This window comes from Fringilla coelebs, assembly GCF_963513975.1.
Source record: "Fringilla coelebs genome assembly, chromosome: 5".
Lineage (NCBI taxonomy): Eukaryota > Metazoa > Chordata > Aves > Passeriformes > Fringillidae > Fringilla > Fringilla coelebs.
The window spans coordinates 49163953-49182573 of record NC_140033.1 but is presented as its reverse complement, the minus strand read 5'-3'; the positions used below and the strand labels follow the sequence as shown (position 1 = coordinate 49182573).

Sequence of the window (18621 nt, the reverse complement as noted above, 5' to 3'; positions counted from 1 at the left end):
GCTCCTGCTCTGAGCTTGCAGTTTCCTTGCAAGTAATAGGTTTGGGGAGGGGGATGTTCTTATTTTGTTTGGTTGGTTTTGGGGTGCAAGGATTGTTGCTTTTTAGCGTGGGGTGGTTTTTTGTTGCTTTGATTTTGGGTTTGGGGTTTTTTAATTTTATTTTCATAACATGCTGTTTAGAGCGCTCAAGATAGAGGCTCCTGCCTGTAGTGTCAGACAACTGTGATAAGTCCAAGGTATTCATTCTGAATCTCAGCCACATATCAGAAAAGGAGATTTACAGCCCTGTGTCTGTCTTGGCTGAATTTATATTTGAAGTACAGCAGGGTCTTTTTAGAAAAAAAAGGGCTCATTTTGAATCCATAAGTAAAGATTGCTTGGTAAAGTGAATAAATAAATATCACATCACTGAGAAAAGGACAGAGCTGTAGGGAAGTATTTCAAAAATAATTCTATACAATTTTTTATTTAAAGGAACTTCTGACAAGCTAATTTGTAAAATATTTTGCAGAATATTGTGCCAGTTGTCATCTTGTGAAGCAGGAATACTATGTAATACTGGCTAGCAGAGGATAACAATACAGAGTTTGTGTGAGAAGTCTCAAGCACAAGCTGACACTGACATGCTTAGGATTAGTTTGCAATGTCTTTTGGCTCTCAAGCTCTAATTCAGTTTGCTAGACAGTAGATGCTTCTGAAAGCTATTTCCCAGACTGCCAACTGAAGAACCCCATGGCAGTACATTTCAAGATTTGATGGCATGACAGGCCATGAGGATGAGCTGTCATTTTGGCCACTGTTTTCAGTGTTTTGTCACTCAGTCTCTGGAACACAAGGCCATAGGTTAGTTTACGGAGCTGCTGTCTGTCCATCTTCCTCTGTCGCTGGTCTGTGTGTCTGCTGTCACATGGGTACACTTGCCAAGCACAGCCTTAGGGGGTTGAGGCAAGGTGTGTCCAGGGTGATATCAGAAACCCTCGTGTTCAGTTTTAGTTTAAAGTAAAACTTTCATTAGCACAAGCATGTTCTTTCTACCTTTCTGAAATATTTCTCAGCGTTGAATAGAAGTCAGAACTGAACTGTGGTTTTTTTCCCCCCCTACCCCCAGAGTCAAACTGACGACATTCCAGGCAGTAAGATGGACTTGTCTGTAGGTGAGTATATTTTAATTGCAATGCATTTGGAATGTGAGATCACCTGTAGTGTTTGTATGAGGATGACCTGCTGTACTCTGGAAGGATTCTTAGTTTTAGCACTCCTCATAATATAAGGGTAGAGTAAAAAGCATCTTCCATCATGTCTGTAAGCTTTGATGTGCAAGAAGATCAGGATGTATGCCTGTACAGAGCTGAGCTATAACTTGGGGCAGAGACATCTTTAAGACTGTTTTAATCTTTTAAGTTTATATTCATTGTTACTGTTTCAAGAAAGTGAAAATCTTTTTCATTTGGTAGTAGAGTACTGTTTTCCCTCCTGCCAGTAGGACATCCCATTTACTACAGCTTGGTGGAGGTGATGTGAGGGGAAAAAAATTATCTTCTCTCATTGATTTCTTCAGTTTCATGCCTCAGGCTATTACAAATTACTTTTCAGTAGAACTAGATTGTATGTTCTGGATAGCTTCATCACAATTGCTACACAGCTTAAGCATCATGGGCTGTGTGGTAGCAAAGGTAGAACTGTGGTAGTCAAGACTTACTTGCATCTAATACCTGGTCTGGATTTGGCATTCTAATACAATCCAGACAGATGCAGTGTCTCTCAGCTTAGAATCCATTACATTCTTAAATATCTGTCCCACTTCACAGAGGATTCAGTTGTTCATTTTTCCTGAAACTGCTGTCTTCTCTGAAGTAGTGAAGGATCTCAGAGATAATGAGATTGTTACCTTTCACAAAACTGTATCGTACCATATAAACAAACAAATTTTTTTGATCTCTCCAGTTTGGCCTCATGCATCCTCCCTAGAACTCAGGCTCGGACTGTAGCATGCTTCTCTAAAGAATGTCTAGGTGGAGATCAGTCACCATCTCAGTGATCAGTGTTCAGTTCTCACCTGCCTTGAGATGCTGCTGGTATAAAACAGATCTAAGCATATACAAATGAAGAGGATGGTGGCCTGGATTATGTTGATTATAGCTCTCTTAGTTTCTTATCTCCAAATTAAGGATTCAGTGGAACTTTCAAGGGCCCTCAGGCTATCAGAGCGTCTGAGGAGGTGACTGCTGCTCAGAATATCCTGTGAAAGGGTGCAGCAAGGCTGCATCTTCTATCTTGATATGTTGCTCTTCTTTAAGTTTAGTGTGCCCATTAATGGTGGCATCCCTTGATCTTAGGTAGAGCCATTTATTATGGCTTTTATTCTCTTTCAAAGGCAGAGAATGTAACAGATCTTCATAGGTTTTTATGTCCTGTATTTAGCAGTTTTGCTCTTGTTGCTTATGGCATTTGTTTGTGGAAAGCTATAAGCTGTTTTACTCAGCCCAGGTCTACTTCTAAACTTTAAAAGTTGGACTTACTTATGATGTAGGCTTGTTCTTCAACTGGTTTTCACTCACGATTACAGCATACCATGTTTTTCTGACAGATAACTGCCAGTGTGCTGTTTTCCTAGTTCATGGATAAATGCACAGAGTTAAATCTGTGCCTGGAGACCACATATGTCAAAGAAAACTTTGGCTTTAGTATGATTGGATCATCATGCACTGTCAGTAATTCTTACTACATTGCTCTTAGACTTCTTGTTTGAAAAGCATGTTCCCTTTATTTCAAGTGCTAGAGTAATACTTTTATTTACTGGCCAAGACAGAAAAGAGATGGATTGGTAACATGTCTGAGGCAGATGTATTTCTTTACTTCTTCTGTCAAATCTCTTTAATGGATAGCTTGTCTACTTTGAAAATAGGATATAACTTCTCTTTTCCCCATTGAAATATTTCCTGTTCTGTAAGTTCTGAGATATAAAGTTTGCTAAAGTAAAGTAGCTTGTCAGAACCACTTAATATTTTGTATTTTCTTTTCCCCTGTTTGACAGTCACCTTTGTCTGTTTTTTAATATGTTAGTTAAAACATCTGCAGATCAGAGAGTTCTCAAATCACCTGTAAATACTGAGAAATGAAGTAAAAATTTCTATTTCTAAATTACATTACAAATGCAATTTGTGCGGCTGGCTATTGTTAATATGTTACAAAGCTGTAATTTACGTAACATTCAGATGAAGCAGCTCAATATCTAAGTGCATGTGGTTGCTCAGTAGGCTTAGATGATGTAAATTTATGGTAAAGGTATAAAATCAGTATCTTAAAAATGTTTTTGTGGTCAAGAAGAAAATGTTTAAATTATTTTCTTTATCTGGGTTACCCCACTGGGTGTGTCTATTTTCACCGTGTTGAGTCTCTTGTTAGTAAATGTTTTGGGTAACTTTGCTCAGCAGCAGTTTGTGTCTCCTACTTCCCAGTGCAGGATCATATTATATAATTCTGCATGGAATTCAGATTTCTTTTCCTTCTTTTTCTTTAAGCCCTGTGCATGTGGTGGGGAAGATGTACTTACTAGAAGTTTTTTCCCACACTAGGGAGTGAACGTCATCTTCCAAGTCCTTGCATTTTGCATTTTTCAGTGTTTTTCTCAACTCTTAATAGTGGAAAAAATCCAAGAATTGATAGGGTCTTTTTTAATGAAGATGGTGTGACTTTTTACCCGTTCTGTGTTTCTGCACATAGAGAATTTGGGGCTTCATATTTATTCATACAGAAGTGTTTTTGCCTACTGTAGAGGGTAATTCAGACTTTTCACATTTTGTCAGTTGCCTTGCGCTACATAAGGTAAAGCTATTCTTTAGCCCCCTCCATTACTTATAGTTTTAGTTGACAAGTTCAAAGGACAAGACTCACACGACTCAGTTCAAGGTTGCATTAGAATTTTCTGTGAATGGGATAAAGGAATGCAATCATTTCTCTCAGTGAGGCCTTGTTTATATTGAATTTTAAGCAGCTGCCTCAGCACTAAGTGACATGCAAATCTGTGCTTCAAGCCTTCAGAGGTACTCTTTTAATGCTCTGTGTATTTTACAAGGCATCATTCAGTAATGTTTGAGGAGTTGATTGGATCATCAGGATAACCAGAGAGACGGAAGGGTGTTTCTGTGGCTTAGTCATCTTGTGTTGGCATTGACCCAGTTTCATTTCAGCCAGTGATGCAACTATGCCTGGCTTTCAGTTTCTTTTCAAGCAACTAATGGCCAGGGCTTCCTGTGTGGAATTAAAGCACATGAGCCTTTTAGTGCATGTTGCTGGCATTGTGTGCAGTGGTTTGATGTAGGTATTGACAGCACTGAGCTGTTCATGACACTTTGTGAGTGCTTTTGCAGAGCCAGTTGTAGCTTTCAGGATGTGTTAGAAAGGGATCAGAGAACCACAAGCTCATCCAGGTCAGTATGACTCCAGTTACTAGCTAAGATATGTAGGTGATTTGTCAACTGTCGTGTGATAAATGATGTTGAAGGCATCTGAGAAGATGAAGCTGGATCAGCTTTGAAAGCTGTGTGAGTTAGAAAACCCCATGCAATTAGTGGTCAGTTTCATAGCTTCTTGGCTGTGAAGATGCTACGGCATCGCTGTGAATATTAATCGTTTGGGATTGGACATTAAGAAGAGATGCCGGATTTGAGAAGCTTTTTCAAAAAAAACACTGTTTTGAAGGTGTTAAAGTGATTAGCTGTCTGCTCTGTTAAAGATTCAGGGTTTTGTCAGTGGTAGTGTAGGTTATCTATCACCAACTTCCTTTGGAAAAGTCACAGATTTCCTTGTTAATTGTGCCGACATGTTTTTAAAATGATTCTTGGAAAGACCATCTGTGCTACTAACTAAACAGTATTCTTTAAAACTAAAAATACCAGTAAAGCTCATTTCTATCACATCAGTGTTTTAAAACGAAGATCTTTTCCATCTACTTCAACATAGCAATATGCATCCAATAGCTTACAGGTGCCACATCTGACCAAAAAGATTGTTCCTTGGCAGCAGTTCAGTCTGTAAGGTGGAAAACTTTTTCCAGTCAGCCCTTTGGCTGTTGATGAAGCTTTTAGAGAAAATCGATGTCTTGTTCACCGTGTATGTTTCAGTTTGGTCATCTGTTATTGACATTTCATACTTCACTAGGTTACTGACTAAACAATGGCAGGACACTTTAGCGGGTGTTTGAGAAGTGTCTGTGTTACTGGTTGTGTTATTGTGTGCAGGCTGAAGGAGATTGGTTGTCTGTCTGAAGTTACAATGTACCTGTTGATGTCTTGTATTTAAGAATTAAGTTCATGTGACTGTAGGACAACCTTGACCAAATAATGTGCATGTGACCAAATTTTTCAAATTATCTCAAATAATTTCTCAATGTCAAACCCAGCAGAAGCTAAGCAGAATACATGGAGAACTTAAATAGTAGTCTTTCTACATACTGAATCCCAAAAAATTACAGTGCAGGTTTTGGGAGACATGGAGAACTAGGTATTAATTAATATAATCAGTTGAAATGTTTGTTTATATCTCTACATAAATTTTGATAAATACTTCACATTAAACTCTATAAAGTAAATTGGCGTGTTCAGTGTTAAATGAAACTTCCTACATTTATTTTTCAACACTTTTAATACCAACTGTAGCTGTGCTAAATTAGAAGACAGATGTAATTAATACCCTGATCTTAAAGAGTATTTCTTTGGCTGTGATCCTGCTGTCATGAGATTATTTGCACTAATTTCTTTTTTCTTTTTACAGGTGGTCTCCCAGATAAGAAGTTCGAGGTAGATAAACGAGCTGTGAATCTCGGGGATTTTAATGACATGATGAGAAAGGATCGATCTGGGTTCCGTCCACCTAATTCCAAAGACATGGGAACCACAGATAGTGGGCCTTATTTTGAGAAGGTGAGAGAAATATCTTCAGATAAATTAATATCAGCCTCTTTGTTCAAGATCCCAGTTTTTACCCTAGTTGTCCACAGGTGCTAGATATTGAATAAGCCTGATTGAGCTCACTAGTAAAAGATGTGGGGTAGTTTTATTGGTGGAATAATGTGTGGATAAAACAGGTGTCAGATGTGCATAGAAGAACAAAATTGGAGAGAGCGAGGCTTTTTCTTGCAGAATAGACTGGTTTTGGTCTAGACAAATGGCTTTCTTTTTTCTTGGAAGGGTAAACTACTGGTAGCAATAAAATTCATTATAGGTTTCATCATGATGATTCTTTTGGCTACTAGCTACAGTCACATATTGTAATGAAAATTGGTTGAGATCTAAGTAAATATAAGTAATCACAGTCTTCCAAATATTTTTCTTCTTTCATGTCTGGCATTTATTGGAAACACCCTTTCTAAATTCCGCAACCCCTTATGCTGTATGTCCGTGTACTGTAAGCTTCTGTACGACATCTGTTTCTCTGTGACATCTGTTGTATGTTATGATAGTGTTTCTTTCATATCCTTGCCTATTTTAAACAGAAGCTTTCACTGTTATTATCAAATATTAATTGCTTCACATTATGAATTGGAGAGTGTCCAATAGATACAGAATGCTCTAGGGCTGTTTTGGTTTTTTTTAGATACAGTTTATCACATGTAAAATGGAAAACAAATTTGGTTTAAAAATTCTGAAGGCGTGTTAACTGTCTAGGAATTTTTTAACTCCTCCATTTTGGTAAAACAAGCCAAAAAGCAGTTTTGTCAACTCCCTCTGGTGGCATAATTAATAAATATCATGAGCAAAGCTAATGCGTTTCCTAACAAATTATGCTGGTAGGTGTGTGCTAACATTAGGAATTCATTCAAGATTTGCTTGCTTCTGTAGTGGTAATAGCCACTATCAGAAATTAATTTCATGAGAGTTCAAAATGTATTTTTAAAAAGAAAACTTAAGAGTATCTTCTTGGACCAAAATCTTGTCAAGTGATCGTTTGAATCAGAAGTTTTGTCCTTGTAACTGCTATTACAAATTAACTTTGCTTCTTCCTAGTCACTCACCGTCCCTCTTTCTCTCCTCTTGCGTTCTGTTGCTTCACTAACCAACTCCTGCTGTTGGCTAACTGCTGCTTCAGCTGACTTTGCCTTTCTCCAATCAAGATGGGTGCCTTGGGGATGAGGCTCCCTGCTCTCCCTTCTCCCCTTCTCCCAGCTACAAGCTGTCTCCCTCTGGTTCCACACTATCCAACGTCGGCCTTGGGGCAATCGGCTCAGGGCTCAGTCCCCAAAACTTCGCTGCTAGACAAGTAAGCAGGCCACCTTATAAGATGCATTGTTATAAGGCTGCAACCTGGGCTTAATCCTGGTTAGTTGGTTGCTTGCATTTGTTTTTCTGCTGAATAGGTTAAAATTGTTAATGGAAATTGCAGCCGTCTCAGGCCATTGAGAATCAGTCCACTTTGGTTCCTAGCATCAGAACATAGTTGGTCTGGTTTTGTTGGCCTCTTCCTAAATCGCAGTGCAGCAGCAGGTGGATGTGCTTTTCAGAAGTCGTGAAGTTAGTGGTATCCTTTATTTTAATTGCTGGCTTAAAACCCGGTTAGAGGCTGTTGATTTGCCTCATCAAACCCAACACTGAAGTTTTTCAGACTCCACTCAAAGACCTTGTATGTAGAAATGAGCCTGTAAAAAGTTGCAGTGATTTAGCATTGTGCCTGTTCCCTTCTCCCTTCCTCACAGTTCAAAGGAGAGATTGATTTGGTAGCCTTTAAAAATTCTTGAAGTGGCAATATTTTTATGTACAGGGAAATGGTGGGGAAGTAGTTAAGTGGTTAACAGCAGTTTGGAAGAATTTCTGGCGTTTATGTTCTGCATTATTCTAGCAGAAAATACTTTAGGAGTACTAAGAAATGAAAGAATAGTACCTAATTATTGCAGCTGGTCTAGCTTATGTAGTCATATTCCTAACATGATGGTGTTTCTTTGTGTTGTCTTTCTGTTTCTATGTGACACAGTGTTGAACATCAGATTAAGTCCAGAATTTGCAGGCATGTTGTTGATCTCAGTGTGCAGAACTCTTGTTACAGAGAGGAGTTACAGAGAGGGCTGAAAGTGTAACTGCAGCTTCAAGGCCTCTCAAAAATTTTAATGTGTAGTTGACTCCATCTGGCTCTTTCCAGAATAAAACCTCTTGTCTTTTGGGGATTTTTGTTTGCCTTCCTGCATGCTTAGAAGTTGCTTCTGAATGAGAAGATACTTTAGGTGGAGGGGGATGCAGGTGAATGAGGCAATCCATAGTGCTGCCAGTGTAGAAGCAGAAGGAGAGCCTTGTGTTTGAGCAAAAGGATAGCAGAAAATGCACAGTATTAATGGTAGGAGTATTATGCAGTGTTATGATAGGATTTTTGAAGTCCTGGTATATAATGAAAGGAAAGGTTTTAGTGAAGGCTTGCACAATCTCAGTTTGGAATAACTATGGGTTTATGTTGGGTGCAGCAATGCTGGCATGGACAGGCAGAATAGGGAATGATGGCTGAAGAGTGGAAAATAGTCTCTTCAGAACACCAGGTATCTGAGGATCACAGGCACCCTGATAGCAGGAGATGGGAAATTCTGAGGGTCTTGATACTGAAAAGATAAATTCATGGCGTATAAGGATGCTTTGGAGTATGAGCTTCAGCTTCTGGAAGCAAGAGAGTGTAGCTTAGTTAGTGTAGGAGACTGTTGATAACATTTCTTGCTTTTTTTGGAAAATGGTACCAAAAACTGTCTGCTCAAGAGGCTGAAATCATGAAACATAATCACAAGTTTGCTTGGGTCCTGTTCATGCATTAGGGTTTATTGCAGAAGTTGCTTATAAATCATTAAATACTTCTCATTAAAAACTCAACAGCAAATACTCTTGTATTAAAAAATAAACCATTGAAAAAGACCCCCACAACTATTTTTCTCACTTGAAAATTTTCTTCGGATTTAGTGGGAGAAAAATATCCAAATCCAGAATGTTGAAGCTTTCATGGCAGAAGGGAAATGTTTGAAATTTGAATTGTAAAATAGTATTAGTTAATGAAAGGCCTACAGAGGAAAAAAAATAACCTTGTGAGTGATATCTCAGTAACCTACTCAGGAAAAGTACCTGTATTCTCTAAAATGGGGGACCAGAATTCTTGTTGATAGTCTTGCCATACTTTTAAGCCAGTTGGAATGGAGTTTTTAGTTTGTTGTTTGTACTCCAAATTTCCATTTTCCAATATGTAAAGTGCAAAATATTAAAACATTAGATTTGTCATGTCTTAAGTAGGTAAGCATGACTCTTCAGTGTTAGAGGAGAAACAACCTGCATCTCAAAAATGTAGTACAGTGGCTTTAACCCAGGTAGAATATTACTGATTTTAGCCAAACGTCTGTAATTCTAAGGGAACTCTGAAGTCAGTAACTTGGCTCGTTGTTACTGATATGTAGTTAGCATAGAAATCCATGATCCTGCAGGATTCATCTTCTCACTACTGCTTTAATTTTGTAGGGTGGCAATCATGGTTTGTTTGGAAACAGCACAGCACAATCGAGGGGCATGCACACACCAGTGCAGCCACTAAATCCTTCCCCCAATATCCGGGCGCAAGTGCCTCCCCAATTCCTTTCTCCCCAGGTAAGGAATTTATAGCAAATGCTTACTTGTAAAAGTAGAGCTACAGCCTTCAGAGCACGTCATTGAGGTTACTTGTACGCCTGTCTTGGTCTCAGTTTGATGCTAAGAAATTGAAAAATTGAATAAGATAAAAATATTAAAATTCATATTGAAAGTACTTAAAATGCAGTGCAGAAGCATTAGCATTCTATCTTATTCCAAGGCAGTTGATGGTAAATGCTCGCTACCAGTATTTTTAAACCTCACAAGTGAATTTGGGAATCCTGTGTCTTATATAGGCTTCTGCAAAGTATTTTTAAAAGAACAAATAAACGTGAAAGCTTAAAGTGTTTCTGAAGTGTGACAGGTTGCTTAATTTTTTTTAAGTAGTCTTGTCCTGTGCTTCCTGTCCCCCCCAAAAGAGAGGTTTGATGGAGGGGCTACATGTTACATTTACATTACAGAGCTTAATCTTAAGACGTCAGGGTCTCCAAATGTACAAGTTTACCTTTTGCTTTGGACTTGGTGAACAGTCCTTGGGATTCTCTTGAATTGTACTTGTGTTACTCTCCAGTAATGCAGGGAGAAATGGGGGGATTCTTCTCCACCTACTCCTGTCTTTTACTGTATCTAATTCAATGTACAAAGAGATTAACTCTTTCTGTGAGGCACTGTTTCTTTGCTCCAGTGACTGCTTGAATGCCTTTCTTTTCCCTTGTCAAGCAGTACGTTTTTAATGTGATAATGCAGTACTGTGATTACTGGCTAGCTGCATATATATCAGCATTTAAATTTTGGACAGCCTCTAGCACCTGATTGGTTGGGGGAATAACCTTTGTGTGTGTGTCTACATCTGCACATGTAATACTGTATACTGTCAATCAAGTGAGGTAGTCACTCTGCCCAAGTTATAGATTGTGCATGTTTAAATGTGATGTGTTAATAAATCTGTAATGTCTTTCCCAGAACACCATTGAAGATTGGTGTCGTGCTTGTCCCTGTATAGAAATACTTGTACTTCACCATCTTTTCCTCATAGCAGTGTGTTCAGGACATGTAACTGCTTTCCATGCAGGTTTCGGCCTCCATGCTCAAACAGTTTCCCAACAGTGGCTTGAATCCTGGTCTGTTCAATATGGGCCCCCAGCTTTCTCCACAACAGATTGCCATGCTGAGCCAGCTTCCACAGATTCCCCAGTTTCAATTAGTAAGTAGCTAGTAATCTTGTGAGACAAGACAGTTTGAAAATTGTCTGCTGAGTTTTCTTTTTATGCTTATTCTAATTCTGTTGTGTTCTACTGATGTTATTTTGGGCAAGTATTCACTCTTTGTTATATGGGGTAGTAAAGTCCTGCTAGAAGGCAGCAGATAAACCAAATAGGCCCATGTAGTTATTGTGGATTACAGTGGGTTAGTAATGACTCCAAGCCATGTTTTTGTACAGAAGGCAGTTGTTTGTTGATTTTTCACAAAGTTTTCTTCAGACTTATAGTCATAGTGACGGTAATAAAGCAGGTACAAGTAATTCTGTTGCACACTGTTAAATTAGAAACATTTAACATTTAAGTGAGGGATGTGGTATTCTTCTAATGCATTCATTGTCATTTTATTTGAGTGAGTGGAATGAGAAACAGTTTACCTGAGTTCTGAGCAAAGTGTTTGCTTGTGAATTGCTCCTGGCGATTATATTTCGCTTGATGAGCTCCGTATTTTCACTCTTCCCACCCCCCCTTATCTTGTAGGCTTGTCAGCTCCTCCTTCAGCAGCAGCAGCAGCAACAGCTGTTACAGAGCCAGAGAAAGTTATCTCAAGCTGTGCGACAACAGCAGGAGCAACAGGTGTGTGGCACAGTTTTTGTCAATCATATGAATCAGTATGAAGTTTGCTGGGGAAATGCAGTCTGCGGAAGAGATGGTGCTGGCTTCAGTACTGTCATCTGCTCTCTTTGCGGTGCGCTTTTTTGAGAGCAGGGTCTTTTGTATCTCCTCTAATTCACTGGTTCTTTGTTTACTGGAATTTGCATTGCAGTATAGCGTAGATGAAGCAGATTTTCTTCCATTTGCAGATTGCTCGTATGGTGAGTGCCCTCCAGCAGCAGCAGCAGCAGAGGCAGCCTGGCATGAAGCATTCTCCATCCCACCCTGTTGGGCCTAAGCCACATTTAGACAGCATGGTACCCAATCCTTTGAATGTGGGTCTCTCAGATTTACAGACCAAAGGGCAGATACCTGGATACGGTTCAGGTGGTAAGTGCTCTGTTGGAAGTAGGTTTGGTGCATTGCCTGTAGCTTCCCTATTATTAATATGGTAATTGTGTTAGTCACTTATGTCTGGGTCCAGAAATGAGTAATTTATGTATAAGCATTAGAGCAAAGGATATGACATGTGTCAGCTTTGAATCACCTTGTGTTATTTCTCATTGCGTGGGAAGAAGACAAACCTAAGAAGAAAGCGTATCATGGCATACTGACATAACACACTTACTTGGAAGTGGCCCTTGAACATACCTTTTGCTGTTGTTGACTTTTTCGCACCTTTTTCTTATAATTACGACTCCCCATTTAAACTATTTAAAGATGCCTAAAAACAAAACAGAAGATGACAATTGAGTTTTGTTTTGTTTGTTTGTTTCACAGGCTTTGGCTCAAGTGGCATGGATTATGGCATGGTGGGAGGGAAAGAGGCTGGAACAGAATCCCGCTTTAAGCAGTGGACTATGATGGAAGGGCTACCCTCTGTGGCTTCACAAGATGCCAATATGCACAAAAATGGTGAGAGGGGGAGTTTTGGGAATGCCCTTGTAGGATCATCTCACCAGAGGTGAAATAGTTTAGATCAAACTGTCTTGCCTCACCAGTATGCATCTCAAATATTCTTGCGTTAATTTTTGCATCGTACTCCTGAAGATCCCAACCTTTGCCGAGTGTAAATGTGTGTTTTTAACGCTGCAGGTGCAATAGTGCCCCCTGGAAAGGCTCGCGGAGGATCGCCCTACAACCAGTTTGACATAATCCAGGGCGACCCGCTCAGCAGCCACGCAGGCCCTGCTGGTGATAGTTGGTTACCTGCCAAATCTCCACCAACAAACAAGATCGGAAGTAAATCCAGCAATGCCAGCTGGCCTCCAGGTATTACATAAGGGCAGGGGTTGTGTCCTCACTTTAGGATGGATGTGCTGGACCTTTCCTCAACTTACTTAGTTAAATAAGCATTGCAATGAAAATACTTGGATGGCTTGGCCTAGCTTGGTTTTGAAATTTCTTCCACGTTAAAGTAGAACATAAATGTTTAATTTCCAGCAAAAAATGCTGGACTGAATATGAACTAACTGCTGAATTGCTTGAGTAGTGTTTGGTTTTTGTTAGGTGAACTCCTATCTTCTGTGGTTTTGTGACTTTATATTTACAGAAAATCTCATGAAAACGTATGGTCATAGAATACACACCAACATGTCCCGTCTTTTGTACTGATTCCTTATTGCTGCTGTGTTAGACTGACACAGTGTAAAAATTATTGATACGGTGGAATCAAAGAAAAAGATGTGAAGTAGGGCTTTTTTGTGATGGTGAGAACACCACACTGTTGTGATTCACCTTTATAAAGGGTAGAAGAGTGTTGCGACACTTCAGATATGCTCAGGAATCTTGTGGCTTAGGTAGAAGTCTGTTGCTTTTGGGATGGTAGGCTGGTGCACATTTTTAAAGTTCTGTAGTTTCACTAGCAAAATTTTATGTTTCTGCTAGAAAACTCTCTAGGAAAAGTACATATTTGAGTACACACATAATTTTCTATATAAAACATTCATTTTAATAGAGTGGTGTCCTTGAAGTTGCACAGATTGTAATCACCGATGGTATTCAGCAAATAGTGGGTGCTGTGATTTTTCTCTTGTCTGGAAGACAGCTGCATTCCAGGAGAACATTACTAACTCAAGCACAAAAAAGTAAAAGTCCAGGTACATCTCTTGGGTAAGGCAGTAGCACAGACCTTGCATCAGATAGCCTAGCAATCTATGACAGATACAGCTGCAGGAAATCTAGAAAATGTAGTTGAAGATTTTTGAGGGAAGCCCTTAGTGTCTAACTCCAGCAAGAAAACATCTTCTGATGAGCTAACAGAGCTAAAGAATTAGTTCTCTCAAAAACATCTGCATATCCACAAATTTTCATACTGCTCGCTGCATTCTGTGCAGGTATGTTTGTGTTACACTTCTGTCTGCCTGGTTGTTAAGTATGGAGCTTTTTGGACTGGAGTTGCTGTTTATAATGCCAGAAACTCCCAAAATGTAATCTTTAACCAGACTTTACTCACAGACTCATTGTTACTGAACTCAGTCACCATTCCCCTGTATTATACTAAGACTGTACTGCTGAGAATGATACAAGAGACACATGAGGATCAGATCTGCCATGTTTCCAAGTTTTGGAGCAGTCACTGGTTTTGGCGAAGTTCTTGGTGCCAAAACTGTTACAATAAAAAGCTAAAAAAAGTTTAAAAGCTTGATAGCTACTCTTTGCCCCTTGTTGATATCGTAGACCTTCTATAGTGATTTTGTATTGCCATTGTCAGTGATAAGTAAATTTTTTTGTTGCTGACTGCCTCACCACAGTGAGAGGATAAGTGAAGTTCACAAATTCTGAACATAAAATTTCACTGAGATCCTCAGTACCATGCCTCATGTCTTGTGTTAGTAGCCCAAGACTATGATTGCAGCCCTCATGTAACTCATGATCCCTGGTTTTGGCAGGTGGCATTTATTCAGTTATTGCTGTTCCACTCTTACGAGATCCATAGGCTGCTGAGACAAGTTACTGTTCCATGACCATCAGTCACTTGCGCTGTCTCATAGTCTAACTGGTGGACTTCATTGTCAAGGAGAACTGAAATCAAGATCTACCTTATCAATACAATACCCCTGATGAGGAATGAAGACCTAAAAAGGCTTTACACTCTAGGTTCTTCTCTACAAGCTTGTAGATGAGGTCCACTGTCAGTTCCTTGCATGGAGAGAGAATTCTTCCTCCCAGTGCTGGGAAAAAAGTTAACAAAAACAAGTTTACAAGAGAAAACCTCTTGAAATAGGTGCCTTTTTCCTTTGAATGAAAACAGTGGTCACTCAGCACTCACCCTGACTACACCTTTCACATTTTCCTCCTAAATGCCATCTGCTGCAGAAATTCTGCCGTTCAAGAGAGCAGTATTGTTCAGCACAAAGATAAATGAAGTGGTGCCCAGTCAAACTGATATCACAGCTGGAGGTGAGAGCAAGTTTTGCTGCATTGGTGAGAGCTATGTCGTTTGGTTATGTTGCACAGACTTGCATATTTAGGTCATACTTAGACTGTAATCTTCCCATTTGAGATCAGCCATGCTTCCAGCAAACTGGCCTGGATGTGTCTGTCATGGTTTTCACAATAATCTTACGTTTGAACTTTTTGAGAGGACCTTTCATATATCAGTGGAGAAATGCATTTGATGTCTTCTTTACTGCTTAGAAATAAAAGAGCATGTTTGTAGACAAGAGTTGGTGAATGTGCATGATAACGACTATCAGCCCCAAAGGAGAGTTTGGAAATTTGTCAGTGTGCTGTAGTTCAAGGAAATGCTTTTCCAGACCGGGGTTACATTGATCAGTGAATGTGTTCATAAACAATAATACCCCTGATTCCCTGATTGCTGGAGCCTGGTTTGTATAGTCATTAACCTTTTGATTAGAGCTTTCTGTGCACTTAATTTTCAGTCTCAAAATTTCTCAGAATCTTTGCAAATAGAAGACTTGGACTTCTTCTTTTTTTTTTCTCTAAACAAGTTCTAATTTCCATGTTCTAACCTATGTTCATGGATTCTTTGTCTCAGAACAGAGAAGATATTTTGAGTAGACCGAAGAGCTGTATTGCTTCTTCCTTAACAAAAGGGAGGTCCTGCTTGTCAGGGGATGGCAGTATTTTGGTAGTAGCTGAGCAGAGTCCTTCCATGATGCAGTGTTGGTTATTACCTGGATTATTTTATTGAGTTACTAAAGATTGGGAGATGTAACTGATGTTTATAAAATCATGAAGCCAGTGGATAAGATAAATGCAGACTTGTAATTCCATGACTCCTGCAATGCTAGAGCCATGGTGCAAATGCTGAAATTAACAGGATATAAATTTTAAATAGATGGGAGCTTTTTTTCCATCAGGAGTGGTGAACTTTCAGGTTATGTTGCTTTCACAACTTCTTGAGACTGATGATACTAGCCAGTTGAAACAGTAAGTGGATAAAATGATGGGAAAATAGTTTCACAAGCTGGTGCTAGCAGATAGAGGGTATTTCTGCCATCTAAGTTGGGACAGCTGTGGATACTGGGAGAGTGTGAGGCCAGTAGTCCACAGATAGTGGCCAGGTTTGTGTTCTGTCCCTTAATGGTATTACTCCTACTGCTGTTGGCAAAACACTGGACTAGATGGACCAGTTCTGACCCAGTGGGGCACTTCTTTTGTCTTCTCTCAGATTCTCCCGTGTATTATCACAGTCTAATACTGCTCTTGCTGTGGCAATAATTTGAACCAGTAGTATCATATTTTCTTTTGTATTTGTCTGTGAAAGTCATAGTCTTGACTATAAATCTTCATTACAAAGGTGACTGAAATGAACCCTTCCATGCCAGATTCATCCTACATTGCTTCATTCTAGAGAGTGCATCTTGGATCCTGCTTTTAATAATGCATCTTTAATTACACTCAAATATTCTATTATTAATTATTTCCAAAATTCAAGTTTGGAATTCTGTATCCTATATCTTGTATTTGGAATTCTGTATCCTTGTATCTGCAAGGGATGAATCTGCCACCTTTGCACTCTTCTCACACTTAGACAAATTGTCACATAGTATATGAAGCTTCTTTACTTGTTTTTGTGCTTGTCAGTTTTACTTTTGCACCACTGCTTCCAGAACTGACCACAGCACTTTATTCATTGAAGGAGCTGAGTTACTGATCTCTCTTAGAGTAATTGGAGTCTCTGTGTGTTCATATTTAATATAATTCATCCTCTTGTCTTAAAATTCTGGCATGCCTGGAGCTATAGTTCAAACTAAAGCATGATAAGTATATCCCATCTCATTGTGGAGCATGAAGAATGTCAATGAGTATATACATTGCTTTTACCACAAGGCATCTCACTTCAGTATTGATAGGTAATGTATAAAGTGTGTGTGTGTAGATACTGTGGGATGTGTCAAATGTATTTCCAAACTGCTAAGGTAGGTAGCTTTTCCTGGAGAAAGGCTTCTGCACACACACCAAGTACATGTGGAGAATCTAATCTTACACATCTTAGATGGAAATTGTTAAAACTGTTGAAACCTCATCTGAATGTAGCAAAGCAGAGGCGCTTAAAGGGTTACTGGATGCCCTTGTACCACTTTCTTGGTAGTGTAGACTTGTATTCATATGAAACCAGAGCTAGTGCTGTGGGGAGGAACTGTGAAATAGGTTAGGATTCTAACATGCAGTCTTTTTTTTGCCCCTAAGGAATGGTGTAGAAGACAGTTGTTTACCATCCTGAAATACCTTCAGCAATTACTTCTAGTAAATAACATTTCCCTGATTGCGTCTAATTCCTTTTTGTCTCCTGTCCCAGAGTTCCAACCAGGAGTGCCATGGAAAGGTATACAAAACATTGACCCTGAATCTGACCCCTATGTGACCCCTGGAAGTGTGCTGGGGGGGACAGCCACATCTCCCATTGTAGATACTGACCACCAACTTCTGCGGGACAACACCACAGGTAAAACAGTGCACATCTGGTCTGTGATGATCAAAGTCGCTCTGATAACTCAAGATTATTGCAGTCATTGCAGGCGAACAGTCTGTTGCATTTGTCTGAGAAGGAAGCTGCCTGCCTTTGCCCTGTGGCTGGGAGCACCTGAAAGCTTGGCATTGCTACAGTTGTGGCTCTCGTGAGGTTTAATGGTGTTACAGAAACTCTGTGAACTTGGTCTCCTCTTTCTCTGTCCTTTTCTCTTTGATAGGGTCTAATTCTTCCCTCAACACCTCGCTGCCTTCACCTGGTGCCTGGCCCTACAGTGCCTCTGACAATTCCTTCACCAACGTTCATAGCACTTCAGGTATGCAGGCTTTGAAACTTAACCAGACAAAGCATTTTTCATTTATCACTAGTCCATTGTTGTTCTGCTTGGAGTATTTAGTCCATCATGTGTAAAAGTGACTTGGGAAGACAAACACCATAACTCTGAATATAACCCCCTCCTTCCTCTTGCCCCCACTCTTTATATGCTGAGCATGTCTCCATGTAGTATGGAATATCCCTTTGCACAATTGGGCTCAGCTGTCCTGGCTGCGTTTCCTCACAACTTCTTGTGTACCCTCATCCCTCCTGCTGGTGGGAGGATGTGAGAAACAGAAAAAGCCTTGATGCTGTGTAACTACTCCTCAGCATTATAACTAAATCAATCTGTATTTATCCATGCTGTTCACGATACCTTGTGAAGGCTGATCTGAAACAGGCTAGGCGGAGTTAAAGAATTAAGTAGGCATTTATTAAAAGGCCTCAGTGGAAACACCTTGGACAGTACAAGAGCCCAGCCAGGGCTACACCCAAGATGAACCCAAAATGGTTACAAAAATGGACGACCGGTCACAAAGTCTCTCACTTCTAGAAGTTCTGGTCCATTTGCATATTGGAGTTAATTGTCCAATTTTAGCTTTAGGTTGTGAAATCCCATCCTTCTTGGTTTTCTCTCTTCAGTCCGCATTGTTTATGCCTGAATTTTGGGTCGATTGTCTTTGGTCCCAAGCTAGGAAAGGAATTGTTTTTTCTAGTTACTCTGTGAAGAGAGCTTACCATCCCTTAATATGAAGCTCAGACCTACACACTAAACCAGTACAGAATCTAAAAAATATAAAAGTTAAAACCTAAGGCATCATTCCCAACACAAATCCAAAACACAGCCCCATATCAGGTACTACAAAGATAATTGACTCTACCCCAGCCAAAACCAGCATATTATGTAAGTTAAAGAATGAGTAGTAAAAAGCAA

At 39.6% G+C, this 18621-nt stretch overlaps 1 protein-coding gene across 5 annotated transcripts in view; it reads left to right on the top strand.

The window, feature by feature from the left end:
* The window catches only part of TNRC6B (trinucleotide repeat containing adaptor 6B), a 122483-nt gene that overhangs the window by 95923 nt on the left and 7939 nt on the right, over positions 1-18621 (top strand). For 4 of the 5 annotated variants that reach the window (XM_084206984.1, XM_084206983.1, XM_084206987.1 and 1 more), the window contains 10 exons: positions 1109-1154; positions 5773-5921; positions 9474-9599; positions 10654-10785; positions 11321-11416; positions 11644-11824; positions 12215-12349; positions 12530-12706; positions 17202-17348; positions 17593-17688. In XM_084206984.1, the coding sequence (XP_084063110.1) occupies positions 1109-1154; positions 5773-5921; positions 9474-9599; positions 10654-10785; positions 11321-11416; positions 11644-11824; positions 12215-12349; positions 12530-12706; positions 17202-17348; positions 17593-17688 (1285 nt within the window). The remainder of the gene's footprint in view (positions 1-1108; positions 1155-5772; positions 5922-9473; positions 9600-10653; positions 10786-11320; positions 11417-11643; positions 11825-12214; positions 12350-12529; positions 12707-17201; positions 17349-17592; positions 17689-18621) is intronic. The other variant, XM_084206986.1, reaches the window with a different exon arrangement.